Source organism: Bos javanicus, chromosome 26 (assembly GCF_032452875.1).
Source record: "Bos javanicus breed banteng chromosome 26, ARS-OSU_banteng_1.0, whole genome shotgun sequence".
Classification (NCBI taxonomy): domain Eukaryota; kingdom Metazoa; phylum Chordata; class Mammalia; order Artiodactyla; family Bovidae; genus Bos; species Bos javanicus.
This window is the reverse complement of record NC_083893.1, coordinates 45847169-45861089: the sequence shown is the minus strand read 5'-3', so window position 1 is coordinate 45861089 and position 13921 is coordinate 45847169. Positions and strand designations below refer to the sequence as shown.

The following is a 13921-nucleotide window of genomic DNA, read 5'->3' as shown; positions in this document are numbered from 1 at the left end:
TAAGTATCGGACCTTCGCAGGAACAAATCACGGTCTCGGAAAAATGACTCCCTCAAATGAGAATCTGGGACTCAACGCCAACTGGGGCAACTCCATCTCGCACACCTGACAAGCCACCATCCCGAGAAGAGGCATCGCTGGCTGGTGTGAAATGAACAACAAAAGACGGGTCCTCCTGGCTCTCAGTAAGCTGCATCACTGAGAGCTGCAATTTCCTGGTTGCCCAGCAACAGCCGCTGCGGAAGCCAGGGTGCCCTGCCCTCAGTCCCAGGCAGAGGACTACCCTGAGACTGGTGGAACTCGAAGAGTCAGGAAGTCAGAGACAGCGAGACGCATCTCCCTGGGAAATTACTGTGACTTAATACCTTGAGAATATCCTGGTTCGCAGTCCTCTTCTCCAGGGACATGAGGGTTAAGGAGGATTCTGTGGGTGGGCCCAACCTACCTGCTATTCAGAACACTGTTTAATGGGGAAACATATTCAAATTGCAAATAACAGCTTCCAAACATGCTTCTGGAATATGACCCATAGGTAAGAGGGTGGCTTATGATGCAGTGAAGATGCCACGACACAGCAGAAGCTGAAATACTCCATGAGAGAGGCTGCCCTGAGTTCAAAGAGGCCCTAGAATAGGAGTCCCCAACCTCTGGAATCCAATGCCTGATGATCTGAGGTGGAGCTGATGTAGCAACCACAGAAATAAGGTGCACAATAAGTGTGATGTGCTTGAATCACCCCAAAACCATCCCACCCAGCCCTCTACCCCCAGTCCATGGAAAAACTGTCTTTCACAAAACTGGTCCCTGCTGCCAATAAGGTTGGGAGCTGCTATCTAGAAGGAGTAGCTGGTCATCAGGCGAATGGACTGTGAAGGCCGTATCCAGGGTGACATCTGACCTATGGGGTCATCCTCGCTATAACCCAGGTTCAAACCCGCGCCCAACCTGCCAGTGGCATCTTTCCCGGGGAATTAAACTTGCAAAGTGCCTGCACATAACCTACCCTTCCCCAGGCATGCAGGGAACCCAATGCCCCTGGGCAGGGTTTTCACCTGCTCAGAGCAGGACCCCAGGCTGGGAGAATTCAAAATGCACCAGGCAAACCGTGGTAAGAAGGTATTGTTAGAAAGATGTATCCAAATGGCCTTCAAGCATCTGAGTGCCATGCTACTCTCTGCCACACATCCTCCACACCCCACCCCGCCCCGCCCCACCCCGCAGCCGGTCCCAATTTACTCCTGAGACAAATGGCGAGAAACAAAGCTTGCAGAGCCCAGTACAACCAGGAGGAGACAGCAGGTGGGGAAAGTCTAAACGGGGCCCACACACCCCACCCCAGTGCACCCTCCGCTACCAAGCAGGGGCTTCCAGAATATGGGCTACTTTTGGCCCTTGATTATCCTGTTAAAGTCCAAACGATGACTGTCCCTTGGGCCCCAGCTTTAAGGACAACCCCTGGGACACAATTCATGACAACAACAGACATTAATAATCAAAATCCATATCAGGTGGCTAAGAGGGAAAAATTGGATTTTCAAGCTGACTTTCAAGAGAACATGAAGGTACTCCGCACAGTTGTGAGACGGTCACATTTGGGAAGCTGGATTACTCAGTGTAGGGTCTGTGCAGAGGGGTCTCTGCCTCAACCAGATGGTGTACTCGGAATCAGAAGTGGCCCCCAGCCGGGCGGCCACAATGCAGGGAGGCTGTGAGCAGTGGGGACGAGGCCAAGGAGCCTCGCCGCCAGAGCAGGGAAGCCGGGCACCATCTGATGCTGCCTTAAGACCGTGCTTTGGTGTGAGTGCTTCAGCAAGGGGCGCCTTATCTCCCCGTCAGGGGGACTAGAAATGTTATCAACAGCAGCTTTTAAAAGTAAACGTAACTGGTAATTATTTCAATGAACAAAGAGGAGAGGGGAAGACCCAAGAGGGTGGAGTCTCACACCCTACACCTCCCATAGCCCTCATAGAGTCCTAGGAGACAGGCATATAACCAGGACACAGATGAGGAACACTAGCTTGGGGACCCTAGTTCAAGGTCATTCCCAGGGTTCAAGCCTGGGGCATTGGTCTGACTCCCAATTATGCAGACTTTGCTTTATGCCATGCTACCTTCTCTTGGCCAAAATTCTTTTTCAAAAGTATATTCAGGGACATCCCCAGTGGTTCAGTGGTTGAGACTCGGCACTCCCAGTGCAAGGGACCTGGGTTCAATTCCTGGTCAGGGAACTAGATCCCACATGCGGCAACTAAGATCCAGGACAGCCAAACAAATAGATATCTAGATACGCAGATGGATAATTTTTTAAGAAAAAGTAAATCCATCACTTTGAGGTTCATCCTTAGGGTAAAAGCAGAATGTGAGTTTCAAAGCAGAAGGGCCGTCAGCCCCGCCCTCTTTCCCCGTCATCAGCATCCACACAGGCCATCACAGAGCAATGAAGGGCTCATGGGTAGGAGTCAGGCACCTGGCGAAGCCTCCTGCATCCAGCAGGGAGCACGAGAAAGAGGCGGCAGAAGGAAAAAACATGCGGAGAGGCGTGCAGCTTTCCATGCCCCACACCCACCGTTCTGGGTCAGCTTGGTGGAGCACACGAGCGTGGAAATCTGGAAGGAGTCCTTGCTGATGGTGCAGCTCCCGAGGCTCTGCATGCTCTTGCCTGTGGCCGAGTGGCCCTTCTCCTCCAGCTCGGCCTTGGTGGAGGGCAGGCTCAGGTACGTGCCCGCGTCCTCCAGCTTCTTCGCTTCCGCCTGCGGGTTTAAGGCCGCCACAGGTCACACGCGACTCAGGGCCCCAGGCAATTTTTTCTACCCCCTTGTGATTCTTAATCCTTTGAACCATCATGACATTTGTTCTCTATTATTTCCTAAACAGTTTACTTAATTTTTTAATGTTTTCTATTGGAGGACAGTTGGCTGCCAACGCTGTGCTTACTTACAGGCACACAACAAAGTGATCAGGTTACACGTGTCGCTGCTGTTTAGCTGCTAAGCTGTGTGCGACTCGTCTGCGACCTCGTGGACTGTACCTCACCAGGCTCCTCTGTCCACGGGATTTTCCAAGCAAGAATACTGGAGTGGGATGCCATTTTCTTCTCTAGGGGATCTTCCCAACCCAGGGATTGAACCTGCATCTGCTGCATTGCAAGTAGATTCTTTACCACTGAGCCACCAGGGAAGCCTACAGTTACACGTCTACATGTGTCTATTCTTGTCTAAATTATTTTACCGACTAATTTGCTAAATAATATTGAGCAGGGGACCTCCCCAGTGACCCAGTGGTTAGGACACCTCACTTCCACTGCAGGGGGCATGGGTTTGATCTCTTGTCAGGGAACTAAGATCCCACATGCTGCACGGTCAAAAAATAATAATAATAGGAAAAAAACAGCCATAATATTGAACTGAGATCCTGTGCTAAACTGCTTATTTTTACTATTTCCCTGTCCCTCTAGATGAATTCACACTCACAGAGCATTTTTTTAAACAAAATCTAATGTGTTATTATGGGCTTCCCAGGTGGCTCGAGTGGTAAAGAATGTGCCTGCCAATGCAGGAGATGTAAGAGATGCAGGTTCAATCCCTGGGTCAGGAAGATCCACTGGAGAAGGAAACGGCAGCCCACTGCAGTATTTTTGCTGGAGAATCTCATGGACAGAGGAACCTGGTATCCATGGTGTCGCTAAGAGTCAGACATGACTTAGCGACTAAAACAAACAAACATCTCCCCTTAGGAACAGCTAAAAAGCTGGTCATCTGAAATGTTCATTTTCAGAATTAAAAGTTGCTAGAGAGCACTGTTGCCACAAAGATGGGAGATGCCCACTCAGGCCAGGAAGCCCAAAGAGGCTTGAAGCAGTCAACATCAACAGCATCACACCAACAGAAAGAAGAACGTACCTTGTAGACGATCAGATCGTGCTCCCCGTCCCTCAGGGTGGTCCCATCATAGCGCATGAGCTTTACAAAAGCGAGGGCGAATATTTTCTCAGATTTGTCCTTAGCTGCAACAGAGATCAATAATCATTTTCAACAGCCGTCACGACAAAAATAACATCATAAAATGCCATGAGAGCTGCCTTTCTGAAAAAGTTACAAAACTGTTTTGACAGATGTTGAAGTAAACATAAATACACGGAGATGGAGACAATGTTCACATATCACAAAGGGATCCTTGGGCTCAAACTAATCTGTAAATTCAGAGCAATGTTAGAGTTTCCTCGTGGAAGTTCAAGTCAGAACCTGGAGGAAAGGGCCAAGAGCAGAAGGATGTTTGAAGGGGAACATGGAGAGAAGTCTGCAATACTGAAAGCCAAGAGTAACTGGAAAGAACTCACAGTGAAGACGGTGTTTGCAGCCTAGAGATTCACAGATAAACACGGCAGAACACACAGGCCATCACAAGTGACCACTATAAGGGACAAATCCTTCCCTGAGAAAACAGACAGTCAACACGGAAGTCAAGACAGAGAGATGCCCACCTTAGGCCTCCACTGCACAGGCGGACTAAACACCTGAGCATGAAATTTCATTGCTTTGGCGAGGAAGTTCTTCCCCCAAAATCAGCATGGGAGACTCAGTTCTTCATTTCATTCAAGATTCCACCAAGGAGTCACCTGCTTGGAAGCGACCAGCCTGCCCAGAAGAGCAATCGCAGACCCTGGTCTTCCCTGGCACTCAGCTGACCGGTCTTCACAATGGCCAGGAGCTGAACTGTTAGGTTTTCATTTGTTCAACAAAATTGTCAGGCTGAAGCCTAATCCCCGCACAGCTGTCCTGGAGAAAAGGCCTAAAAGGAGGCTCTTAAGGTTGAGTGGTCACAAGGCTGAGGCTCTGACCCCATAGAACGGGGGCCCTTATAAGAAACAGAACAGACACCAGCTCTATCCTCCTCCATGTGAGCTCACAGTGAGAAGGTGGCCGTCTGCAACTTGGAAGAGGGTTCCCACCAGACCCGACCACACAGGTGCCCTGAGCTCAGACCTGCAGCCTGCAGAACTGTAAGAAATCTCCACTGTTAAATCACCCAGTCTGTGGTATTCTGCTGTGACTGCCCAGCAGATTAAGACAAATCCCTATCACTACCAGATTACCAAGCCTGTACTGTGTGTGTGCATCTGCGTGTGTGTGCGTGTGTGCATGCGCCGAGTGTGTGCACACGCGTGTGTGTGTATGTATGCGTGAAAACTTATCATTAGCTTCATCCACTGGGTTTTCCCATGAAAGAAACGTTGTGTATTTTTTCACTGCTATTTCCCCAGTGGGTAACGTAGTCCCCGCTATATATCAGATACTCAATAAACATTTGTTCTAGTTGGGGAGATGCCAACAAACGAGTTCTTTCAGATAACAAAGAAAACAAAAGTCAGGAGCTTGTTAAAGCGTTATGATGGGAACAGGGACGACCCAGCTGGATGGTCAGAAAGGTCTCTCTGAGAAGACAGACTACGTATGACCCAAGATGTAAACCCTCCAGGAAAAGAGATGGCCAAATACAGAGGCCCTAACAAGGAGCGGCCTGGCTTGCTTGGGGGCCGACAGCCAGTGGGGCTGGTAAGCAGAGGGGAGTGCAGGCTCCAGGGTGGGCAGGTGCCCGATCAGGTAGACATGAACGAGGCCTCTGGGGTGAAGAAATGGATGTGTGATGAATTTTCAGAGATGCAAGCTGAACACAGCATGGAACCATTGAGTTCAAGGCTAGAAAATAACTTTAAAATTACAGATCCCAGATTCTATATTTAGAGACAAAACAACAGAGGTCCAAGCGCAATACCTCTGCCCACCTTGAGTCAGAGGCTCAGAATACTTACTGCAGGACACCACTGCATGAGGTAGTGTATCTCACTGATCTTTGCATTCCTGGAATATAATAGGTGCTCAATAGGCTCAGAATACTTACTCCAGGACACCACTGCATGAGGTAGTGTATCTCACTGATCTTTGCATTCCTGGAATATAATAGGTGCTCAATAAATGCTAGCTAATGAGGTGGGTGATAAGTGACCAACCAAAGATAAAAGGACAGATAAAGGCAAAATATATGTACGCTAGGAATCAAAAAATAACTTGGTGAAAGGGTTCTTGAAAACATAAAACTTCTCAGTGTTCAAGAGAGAAGGAAGAGATCCTTCCAAGTTTGTGCTGTGCTGAGTTGCTCAGTCGTGTCCGACTCTTTGTGACCCCATGGACTGTAGCCCACCAGGCTCCTCGGTCCATGGGATTCTCCAGGCAAGAATACTGGAGTGGGTTGCCATGCCCTCCTCCAGGGGATCTTCCCAACCCAGGGATCAAACCCAGGCCTCCTGCCTGGCAGGTGGACTCTTTTCCATCTGATCCACCAGGTTCTAAGTTTGGGCAGACATGAAGAACATTAAAGCATGTCTCTGTGAAATCAGCCATGGTTCAAGACACGTGACCATACCTGCCAGCAGACAGCTTCCCCCAGCCCTATTATTAAGTAGGACAGAATTTTAAAGCACACCTTTAAATTATTAACACTCTGCCTCTTTACATCAGGAATGGACTGCAATTATCACATGTTCATTAGCAGCCATGACGAGGCAGACAACACATTTACACGTCAGGAGTCACAGGAGAAGACCTCATGCCCCAGAGGGCAGGCAGGGCTGCCCACCCAGCCAGCCCCCCTACAAAGAAGGGAAACTCCTGGGAGGTCTGCCTCAGAAGGCACACATGTGCCCACATCCAGAGCAAACACCAGCTGATGCATCCGGAATTGCTAACACGTTGCAGAACGGCATTAGACAGCTCACATACCAGCACCAAACTTTCCCAGCAACCCCAAGGACGGAGCCCAGCGTGAGAAACCCCGTCACCTGCTTCCAGAAGAGGTAAAGCAACATGTTTTGCTGGGGAGAGTAGGGAGGGGGTGCAGTGTGGCCTCAGCTCACCCCATTTCTGCCCCAGAGTGTGAGCAGACGAGGCGGCGTCAAGGGCCCCCCTGTGGCCCTCATCGCTAGGGTGGCCCACCGACTTCACCATCATCACACTTGCTAAGCTCCACACGTTCCCCCAACCCTGCCAGCTGTGGCTGGGGAGACTTCATTAATTATGCAACTGTATCGTGATAGCGTCATGTCTGTAATGAGTACTTAAAAACTGACAAGGAAAACAAGGATTTGGAAAATTGAAATGCTACCGAAGAGATCCCTCTGCCCTAGTCTAATCTATTAATTAGGGGGAATGATGGTGTTCTAAAGGGGGAGCATGCTTCTGAGAGAAGTCCTCTGTGCATTTGAGAACTCTGCCTGCCCTGCAGTGGGGCTCCCCACCCTCACCTCCCCAGCAGCTCCTGCCCCCCGCCACCACGACTTTCACTGTGCAGGGTGCAGAGCCAACCACAGCCTCCAGGACTTGCCTCAGGTCCATCTAGTCAAGGCTGTGGTGGTAGTCACGTATGGATGTGAGAGTTGGACTATAAAGAAAGCTGAGAAAGTTGCTGGGAAAGTTTGGTGCTGGTATGTGAACAGTCTAACACCATTCTGCAACTTGTTAGCAATTCCAGATGCATCAGCTGATGGTTTCTGTGGATGTGGGCAGATGTGTGCCTTCTGAGGCCAACCTCCCAGTGGTCATGTACGGATGTGAGAGTTGGACTATAAAGAAAGCTGAGCGCCGAAGAACTGATGCTTTTGAACTGTGGTGTTGGAGAAGACTCTTGAGAGTCCCTTGGACTGCAAGGAGATCAAAGCAGTCCATCCTAAAGGAAATCAGTTCTGAATGTTCATTGGAAGGACTGATGCTGAAGCTGAAGCTCCAATACTTTGGCCACCCGACACGAAGAACTGACTCACTGGAAAAGACCCTGATGCTGGGAAAGATTGAAGGCAGGAGGAGAAGGGGTTGACAGAGGATGAGATGGTTGGATGGCATCACCAACTCAATGGACATGAGTTTGAGTGAACTCCTGGAGTTGGGGATGGACAGGGAAGCCTGGCGTGCTGCAGTCCATAGGGTCCCAAAGAGTCAGACATGACTGAGCGACTGAACTGAACTGAACTGATTCTATGCCAAGCACTGTGCCAAGGGGAGGGCAGCTTCCACTTTGCCTGGTCATCAACCCCCCCTCCCCGGGCATTTCCCCCTCAGGCTGAGATATTTGGAAACACACACAGAGTCAAGGCTGAGGACCCCGCCCACCCCTGTGGCTCTGGTCCCCACAGGGTCGTGGGTGATAAACACGCCCACTGAGGCCACCCTTCCCCTGATGCCACTACATATACAACTGTATCATCACTTGCGTTCCCAAATCTTAGCTGACGGCCAGATGGATACAGCCCACAAAGGGCAGTAATGCGTCTTCCCCATGTAACTTTGTACTTGGTGGCTAACAGAGGGCTAGATCCTTAGCAGACAATGAATTCAACACAGGCTATGAGACAAACTTCATCTTCGATGCTAAATCCTTCTGGAAGGTGAGTGATGCGAACAGCCGTTCTTTCCTCCCAAAGTCTTGGCATCATGTCCAAGGCTATACCAACACCGGCGAGAAAAGGTCAGCCTGAGTTCCAGATGCCAGTGGCCGCCAGCAAAGCCAGAGAGGGCTCAAGGTTTTCAGCACCAGCACAAACAGCATTAAAAGCAATTTGTGAAATCTGTCTGTTACAGCTCAGCGATTTTCTGACAGATGGGACAGGATCACAAAACAAATGGGAAAGACGAAACCCAAGGGTAGAGTAGGAAGGAAGGGCACCTCACTGGACAAATTTGAGAAGAAAATGAAGATCTCCAGGGAGCAGCTCAACCAGAGCAGACAGCACTTCACAGGACTGAGTTCACCCTGACATGGAGCTGGAGTGTCAAGACCTCCCTATATTATGGTATCCACCATCTAGAACAATCCAGAATAAATGCACAATAATAATACACACGGGCTAACGAAGCGTGTGGCTACTCACAGTCCTGGGATGATCTGTGTCGGAATGTAAACCGGAGGTGACTGCGGTTCACGTCCTCGATGGGAATGGCCACCTGCACGATAAACAGGGCAAGTCAGCACCCTTACGGCACCTTCCCCCACAATCGGCTTCATTCCGCTGAGACATCCTGGAACACTCCACACACTTCTCCCCCACAGGGTGTGATCTTCCCAAAGGCAAATGCCCTGACCACCAAATAACGCTGTCCAGGATACCACGTGGACTGGAAGAGGAAGCTGAATTTTTTTTTTTTATGTGCTGATCCTCACAGTGAAGTGTCTATTTTTTAAAGTTGCCATTTATGTTTTTAGCCCCAATTTGGAGGTACCTATGTTCCCTCGTAACTGTGGAGACCTGCCGTTGGCTGCAGCAAGAAGGCTGTTCTTTCAGGACTTAGAGTAAAAGGAAAAAGACCCAACACATGCTGCCTTTAAGCCAAGAGTGTCCGTAATCTCATAGCTGACGTTTGCATTCCAGAGCCAGCCACTGGCCTGGGGTCCCAATACCCAAGCCCGCGGTGTGCGGGCTGGTTCACGGTGGGCGGGGTGTCGGGGGGTGCGCTAGGAATCTCGGAGCATCACAGCTGAGGGAACAGGATCCATCTCCCCAGGGATGTCCTCCATGTACTACCACCACTATTTTTTTTTTCCATTTGCTGTAAAGACAGCACGCCTTACATAAAACAGACCTGAGAAGAGACAGACAATAGCCGTCTGTAAAGGACTCTGTCATTTGTCTCTAGGAAAGTCTTGCTTTTACATCCAAAAGGAGATGAGAGTAAATGTAAATTCCAAGAAACCCCAGCAAGGTTCCTTAGCAACCTTCCTGAACGACTTTGTTGAAAGCGCCCCAGGGCTGGCAGAAGGTACCCACTGGCAGGCAGCCCTGGGGAGCGGGGGGAGGTGCGAGGGGGCGACGTCCTCAGGATACAAATGAGCATCTCATAACCCGCCCCTTAGGAGAACAGGGTCATGGAGATGATACCTTAACCGTCTCAAACCAGCGTGGCTGTTTCACTTGGTAGTAAATCACCGACTTGTACTCTGAAATCGCTTCATCACCAGCGCCCGGGAAAATCACATGCTTTAAAAGAAGCATAAAGAGTTCGCATCAGCCCTCGTCAAGCCTGACACTGCATCCATCTCCTCCTCCCGCCCCTGTTAGATGAGCCGGGAGAAGGAGCAAGGTTGCCCCGGGAATGCCAACAACCCGGGGCCCACAGAACACACCCCACCCAGTGACGGGCTGGGGCCGGCGGCCAGCAGAAAACCTTGCCTGCAGACATCCAAATCTTGATGGCCACACGGTCTGGAGATGCTACTGTCTTCCACCCTCCGTACCCCTAGTAACGTTCACCCTGACCTGCAGGAAACCGCCTGTCTCCTGGTGGCTGGAGAAAAGAGCTACAGATCAAAAAGGAGCTGACCTTTCTCCATCCTCTTCCTCCAGACACTGACCATTCGGCTCTAAGGAAACACCAGAAAAGCCCAGGAGCAGCGTGGCCTGTTTCCAGAGAGACGGCAGGGCAGGGCCACTGGATGTCGGCCAGAGACAAAGGATGCACCCACCTCCAGGCAGAGCCGAGCCTCATGGGTACCCGCAAGTTACTGCCCTGGGCCACGTGGGCCCCGGGAAGCCCAGGATGCAGTCATGGTCCAGAGAGGCAGCTGGCAGGGACTCCTGCTTGGGCTCAGCCTCCAGTCCTCAGAGGAGGCCATGGTCTCCAAGTCCCTCCCAGGACAGCTGCAGGGTGCCGCGACCACACAGGAGGAGGTCTCCCCGACCACTACCCAGGAAAGCACAAGGTCAGAGGCCCCGACTCCAGCCCGAGTTCCACCTCTCACAGGCTCTCTAACCTTGGTCAAGTTGATTTCTCTGGGCCTCAGTTTCCTCCCATCTCAAAAGATGCTAACAACAGTATCTGAACATCTAGTGTGGCCACTCGCCCTCCAAGCCTTGGGTTTATGCTGGCAAGCGGGGATCCAGGAGGGGTTTGGCAAAGGTGGTTAGGACCCCAGGGACATCCAGAGACTGTCCAGTTGCGGGACCCGGTGGAAACCAGCCCTTTTGGGTAAAGGAAAAGGAAGAAAGAGCAAACGTTCTTCCCGAGAAACAAGACTGGCTTTTCACATTCCGAAGCAGAGGCAAGGCGCACACAAGGGAGGTAAGACTCCAACACCACAGGTTCAGCTCTGCAACAACAAATACCTCCAGCCGTTTTCCATCTTCATCGTAAACAGACACCGTAACTTCGACGTTCTTAGCTGTCGTCTTGCTTCCTTTATCAAAATCTCCTTGAACTAATGTTACATAGATATCATTTCGAACATCACCTGGCGGGGGGAAAATTACACCTTTGAAACCAATCCATTATTCATTGCGTAACTGTGAATTTTGCCAAACTCACTGTCCCTCTGAGCAGAGTATCATAAATACTGTATTAGGTGATTATGAAGTATTTTCTACAAAACAGTCTCCGCATTTAATAGCATGACAAAGGCAATTTGCATCATCACTGTAAGACTCGCAAGAAAGAGGAAAATGTCTCAGCCTCCAATTATCTGCTCGGGGCTTCTCGTGGGCAGGAGGCTCCTACACTCTGTGGGCAGCCTGTGCCCAGAGCAGCTCAGATGCGGTCAGTGGGTCTGCACTGACCCTACTGTCACCCCAACCCTCAGCATCCATGGCCCACTGCAACCCACATCACCAGCCCTTGTCATCTGCGACTCAGCAGTCAGCACCCCGAGGATCACCAGCAACGCTGGCCTCCTTTCCATTCCACTATGGAGTTGAACAAAAAGCAGCATTTGAACCACAGGCCAATGTCCTGAGTTGACACCCAGGATCGGGGACTAGGGATGGGTCAAGAAACTTTCTGCAAAGGATCATCTCTCCTCCAGGCAGGCAGCTGTCCAGCTCCTGAATAAGGCCACAGGGAGCAGAAGAAAAGACTCAGACATTTGAAAGTGAGATGGGCCTTAAACCGTGCAAAAAAAAAAAAAAATTATAAGACCACACGCATGCAACAGATGACCTCAAGACGCTTCCTCCAGCTGAGAACACATGAAGCCCCTGGTAAGGGTCCGATTGGGAAAACTCTGCAAGCTTCGTTAGCAGCATGATTTAGAGGAAGCACCGCTACCCTCTGAAGGCTGCTCTGCCGTCTGTCTGGCCGCCTCCCACGTCTGACACAACTTCCCTCCCCCGAGGGACATGAGCAAGGGTTGTGTCAAGAGCGGCAAACGACCTGCTCTGGGCAAAGAACAAGAATCCCAGAAGGAAAAAAAAAATCCCGCTGGTTTCTTGTTTTTCTTTTGCTTTTTAGATGGCTCTATTCTGGCTTTTAATGTATGTGACTATTAAATTAAGCTTTCATTTAAAAGTCATCATTGTAATAATCCCTGTGGGTGGCTACCACTGCCACAGCAGCTGCTGGAAGGAAGCAGGGCTGCGATCGCTGATACGGACCACAGAGAAGTTCAGAACGATGGTGCACACGGCCGGGGGAGGAGGCAAGGCTGCAGGTCCAGGCTGCTGCTGTTCAGTTGCCAAGTCATGTGCGACTCTTTGCGGCCCCATGGACTGCAGCATGCCAGGCCTCCCTGTCCATCACCATCTCCCGGAGCCTACCCAAGCTCATGTCCATCGAGTCGGTGATGCCAACCAACCATCTCATCCTCTGCCACCCTCTTCTGCCCTCAATCTTTCCCAGCATCAGGGTCTTTTCCAGTGAATCTGCTTTTCACATCAGGTGGCCAAAATATGGAAGCTTCAGCATCAGTCCTTCCAATGAATATTCAGAGTTGATTTCCTTGCTGTGTGACCTCAGACAAGTCGTTTAACCTTCAGGGCCACTTACCACTAAACCACCTTACTGATCAGGCAGGTGGTATGCACAATCTCTCCACCTGAAAATTCTATCAGAGCACCAAGGCCGTCATCAAAAAGGGCTACAACAGCTTCACAGGGGGCTTCAGCAGCCAGAGAAGCAGCTTGTGCTGGAGAGCGGGGTGGCTGAACCTCAGAGTCTCCTCGTCTGATTGGCCTAGAGATTCTGGCTCCAGTCCAGAAGTAAGATCCCATATGGAGGTCAGCATCCCTAATGGGCACTCATGAGAGGGTCTTAGCAAATGCCTCCCGGGCTCTCATTCTGGGGAGGAAGGAGCTGGAAGCAGACACGGTGGGCCCATCCATGCCTCCAGCCACCTTCTTAGCTCAGGGGACAACTGCGCTCCCCACCAGGATCCCTCAGAAGGACCCCAGGATTTCCAGGGGGCCACAAGAAGGTGTGAGAAGCAGGGACAACGGTGGCACGGCCAGCTCTCCCACTGTGCAAAGGAGATGCGTGTCTCCATAAACACGCGTGTGGCGGGATGGCATGGGTTCTACCAGGCTAAACGTAGGGATGTGAATGAACGTGCCCCGCAAGGGTAAGATGCTCCCAGCCTCTCAGCATCCCTCAGCCCCAGAGAACATGGGTGAGTCCCTCAAGCCGGGCTTGCTCACTGCAGGAACGCCAAGCGCCAACTCAGCACACCAAACAAGCCAGAACAATGGTCAGCTGTACAGGTTTCCCACAAACCTACTAGGAGATTATCTTAGAGGTTTAGACTTACTCTTTAAGTCTGTCAATCGTAAGGGAGACACAACCAGTGTGAACTAGAAGTTCCCAGGTTTCCCAGTCACTTGGAGAGAGAGAGAGGGAGGAGAAAGAACATGCCCCTGAAATGCCCTTAAAATAAACAAGCGCTAACTCTGAAGCACCCGTGTGCACACAGGGCTCCTGATGACAGTGACGCTGTCCTCATGTATAAATTTGCGTCTCAAATCCACATGTAAACAATACGTCCGCTAGAAGTCCAAATCCGTTAGCTGTGTACGGAGCAGACGACTTCCACAAGCAATAGGTGTCCCATCGTCTCTAAAGGTGCTGTGTGCCACGCTTTCGTCCTGTACAGGTGAGACTGGCTAACACTCCATCTA

General features: G+C 50.7%; 1 protein-coding gene across 2 annotated transcripts in view; it reads right to left on the bottom strand.

The window, feature by feature from the left end:
* DOCK1 (dedicator of cytokinesis 1) overlaps positions 1-13921 on the bottom strand; it is a 560513-nt gene that overhangs the window by 453864 nt on the left and 92728 nt on the right. For both annotated transcript variants that reach the window (XM_061403980.1, XM_061403979.1), the window contains exons 14-18: positions 11147-11271; positions 9923-10021; positions 8918-8990; positions 3900-4003; positions 2567-2750 (exon numbers count right to left, since the gene is read on the bottom strand). In XM_061403980.1, coding sequence (XP_061259964.1) covers positions 2567-2750; positions 3900-4003; positions 8918-8990; positions 9923-10021; positions 11147-11271 — 585 coding nt within the window. The remainder of the gene's footprint in view (positions 1-2566; positions 2751-3899; positions 4004-8917; positions 8991-9922; positions 10022-11146; positions 11272-13921) is intronic.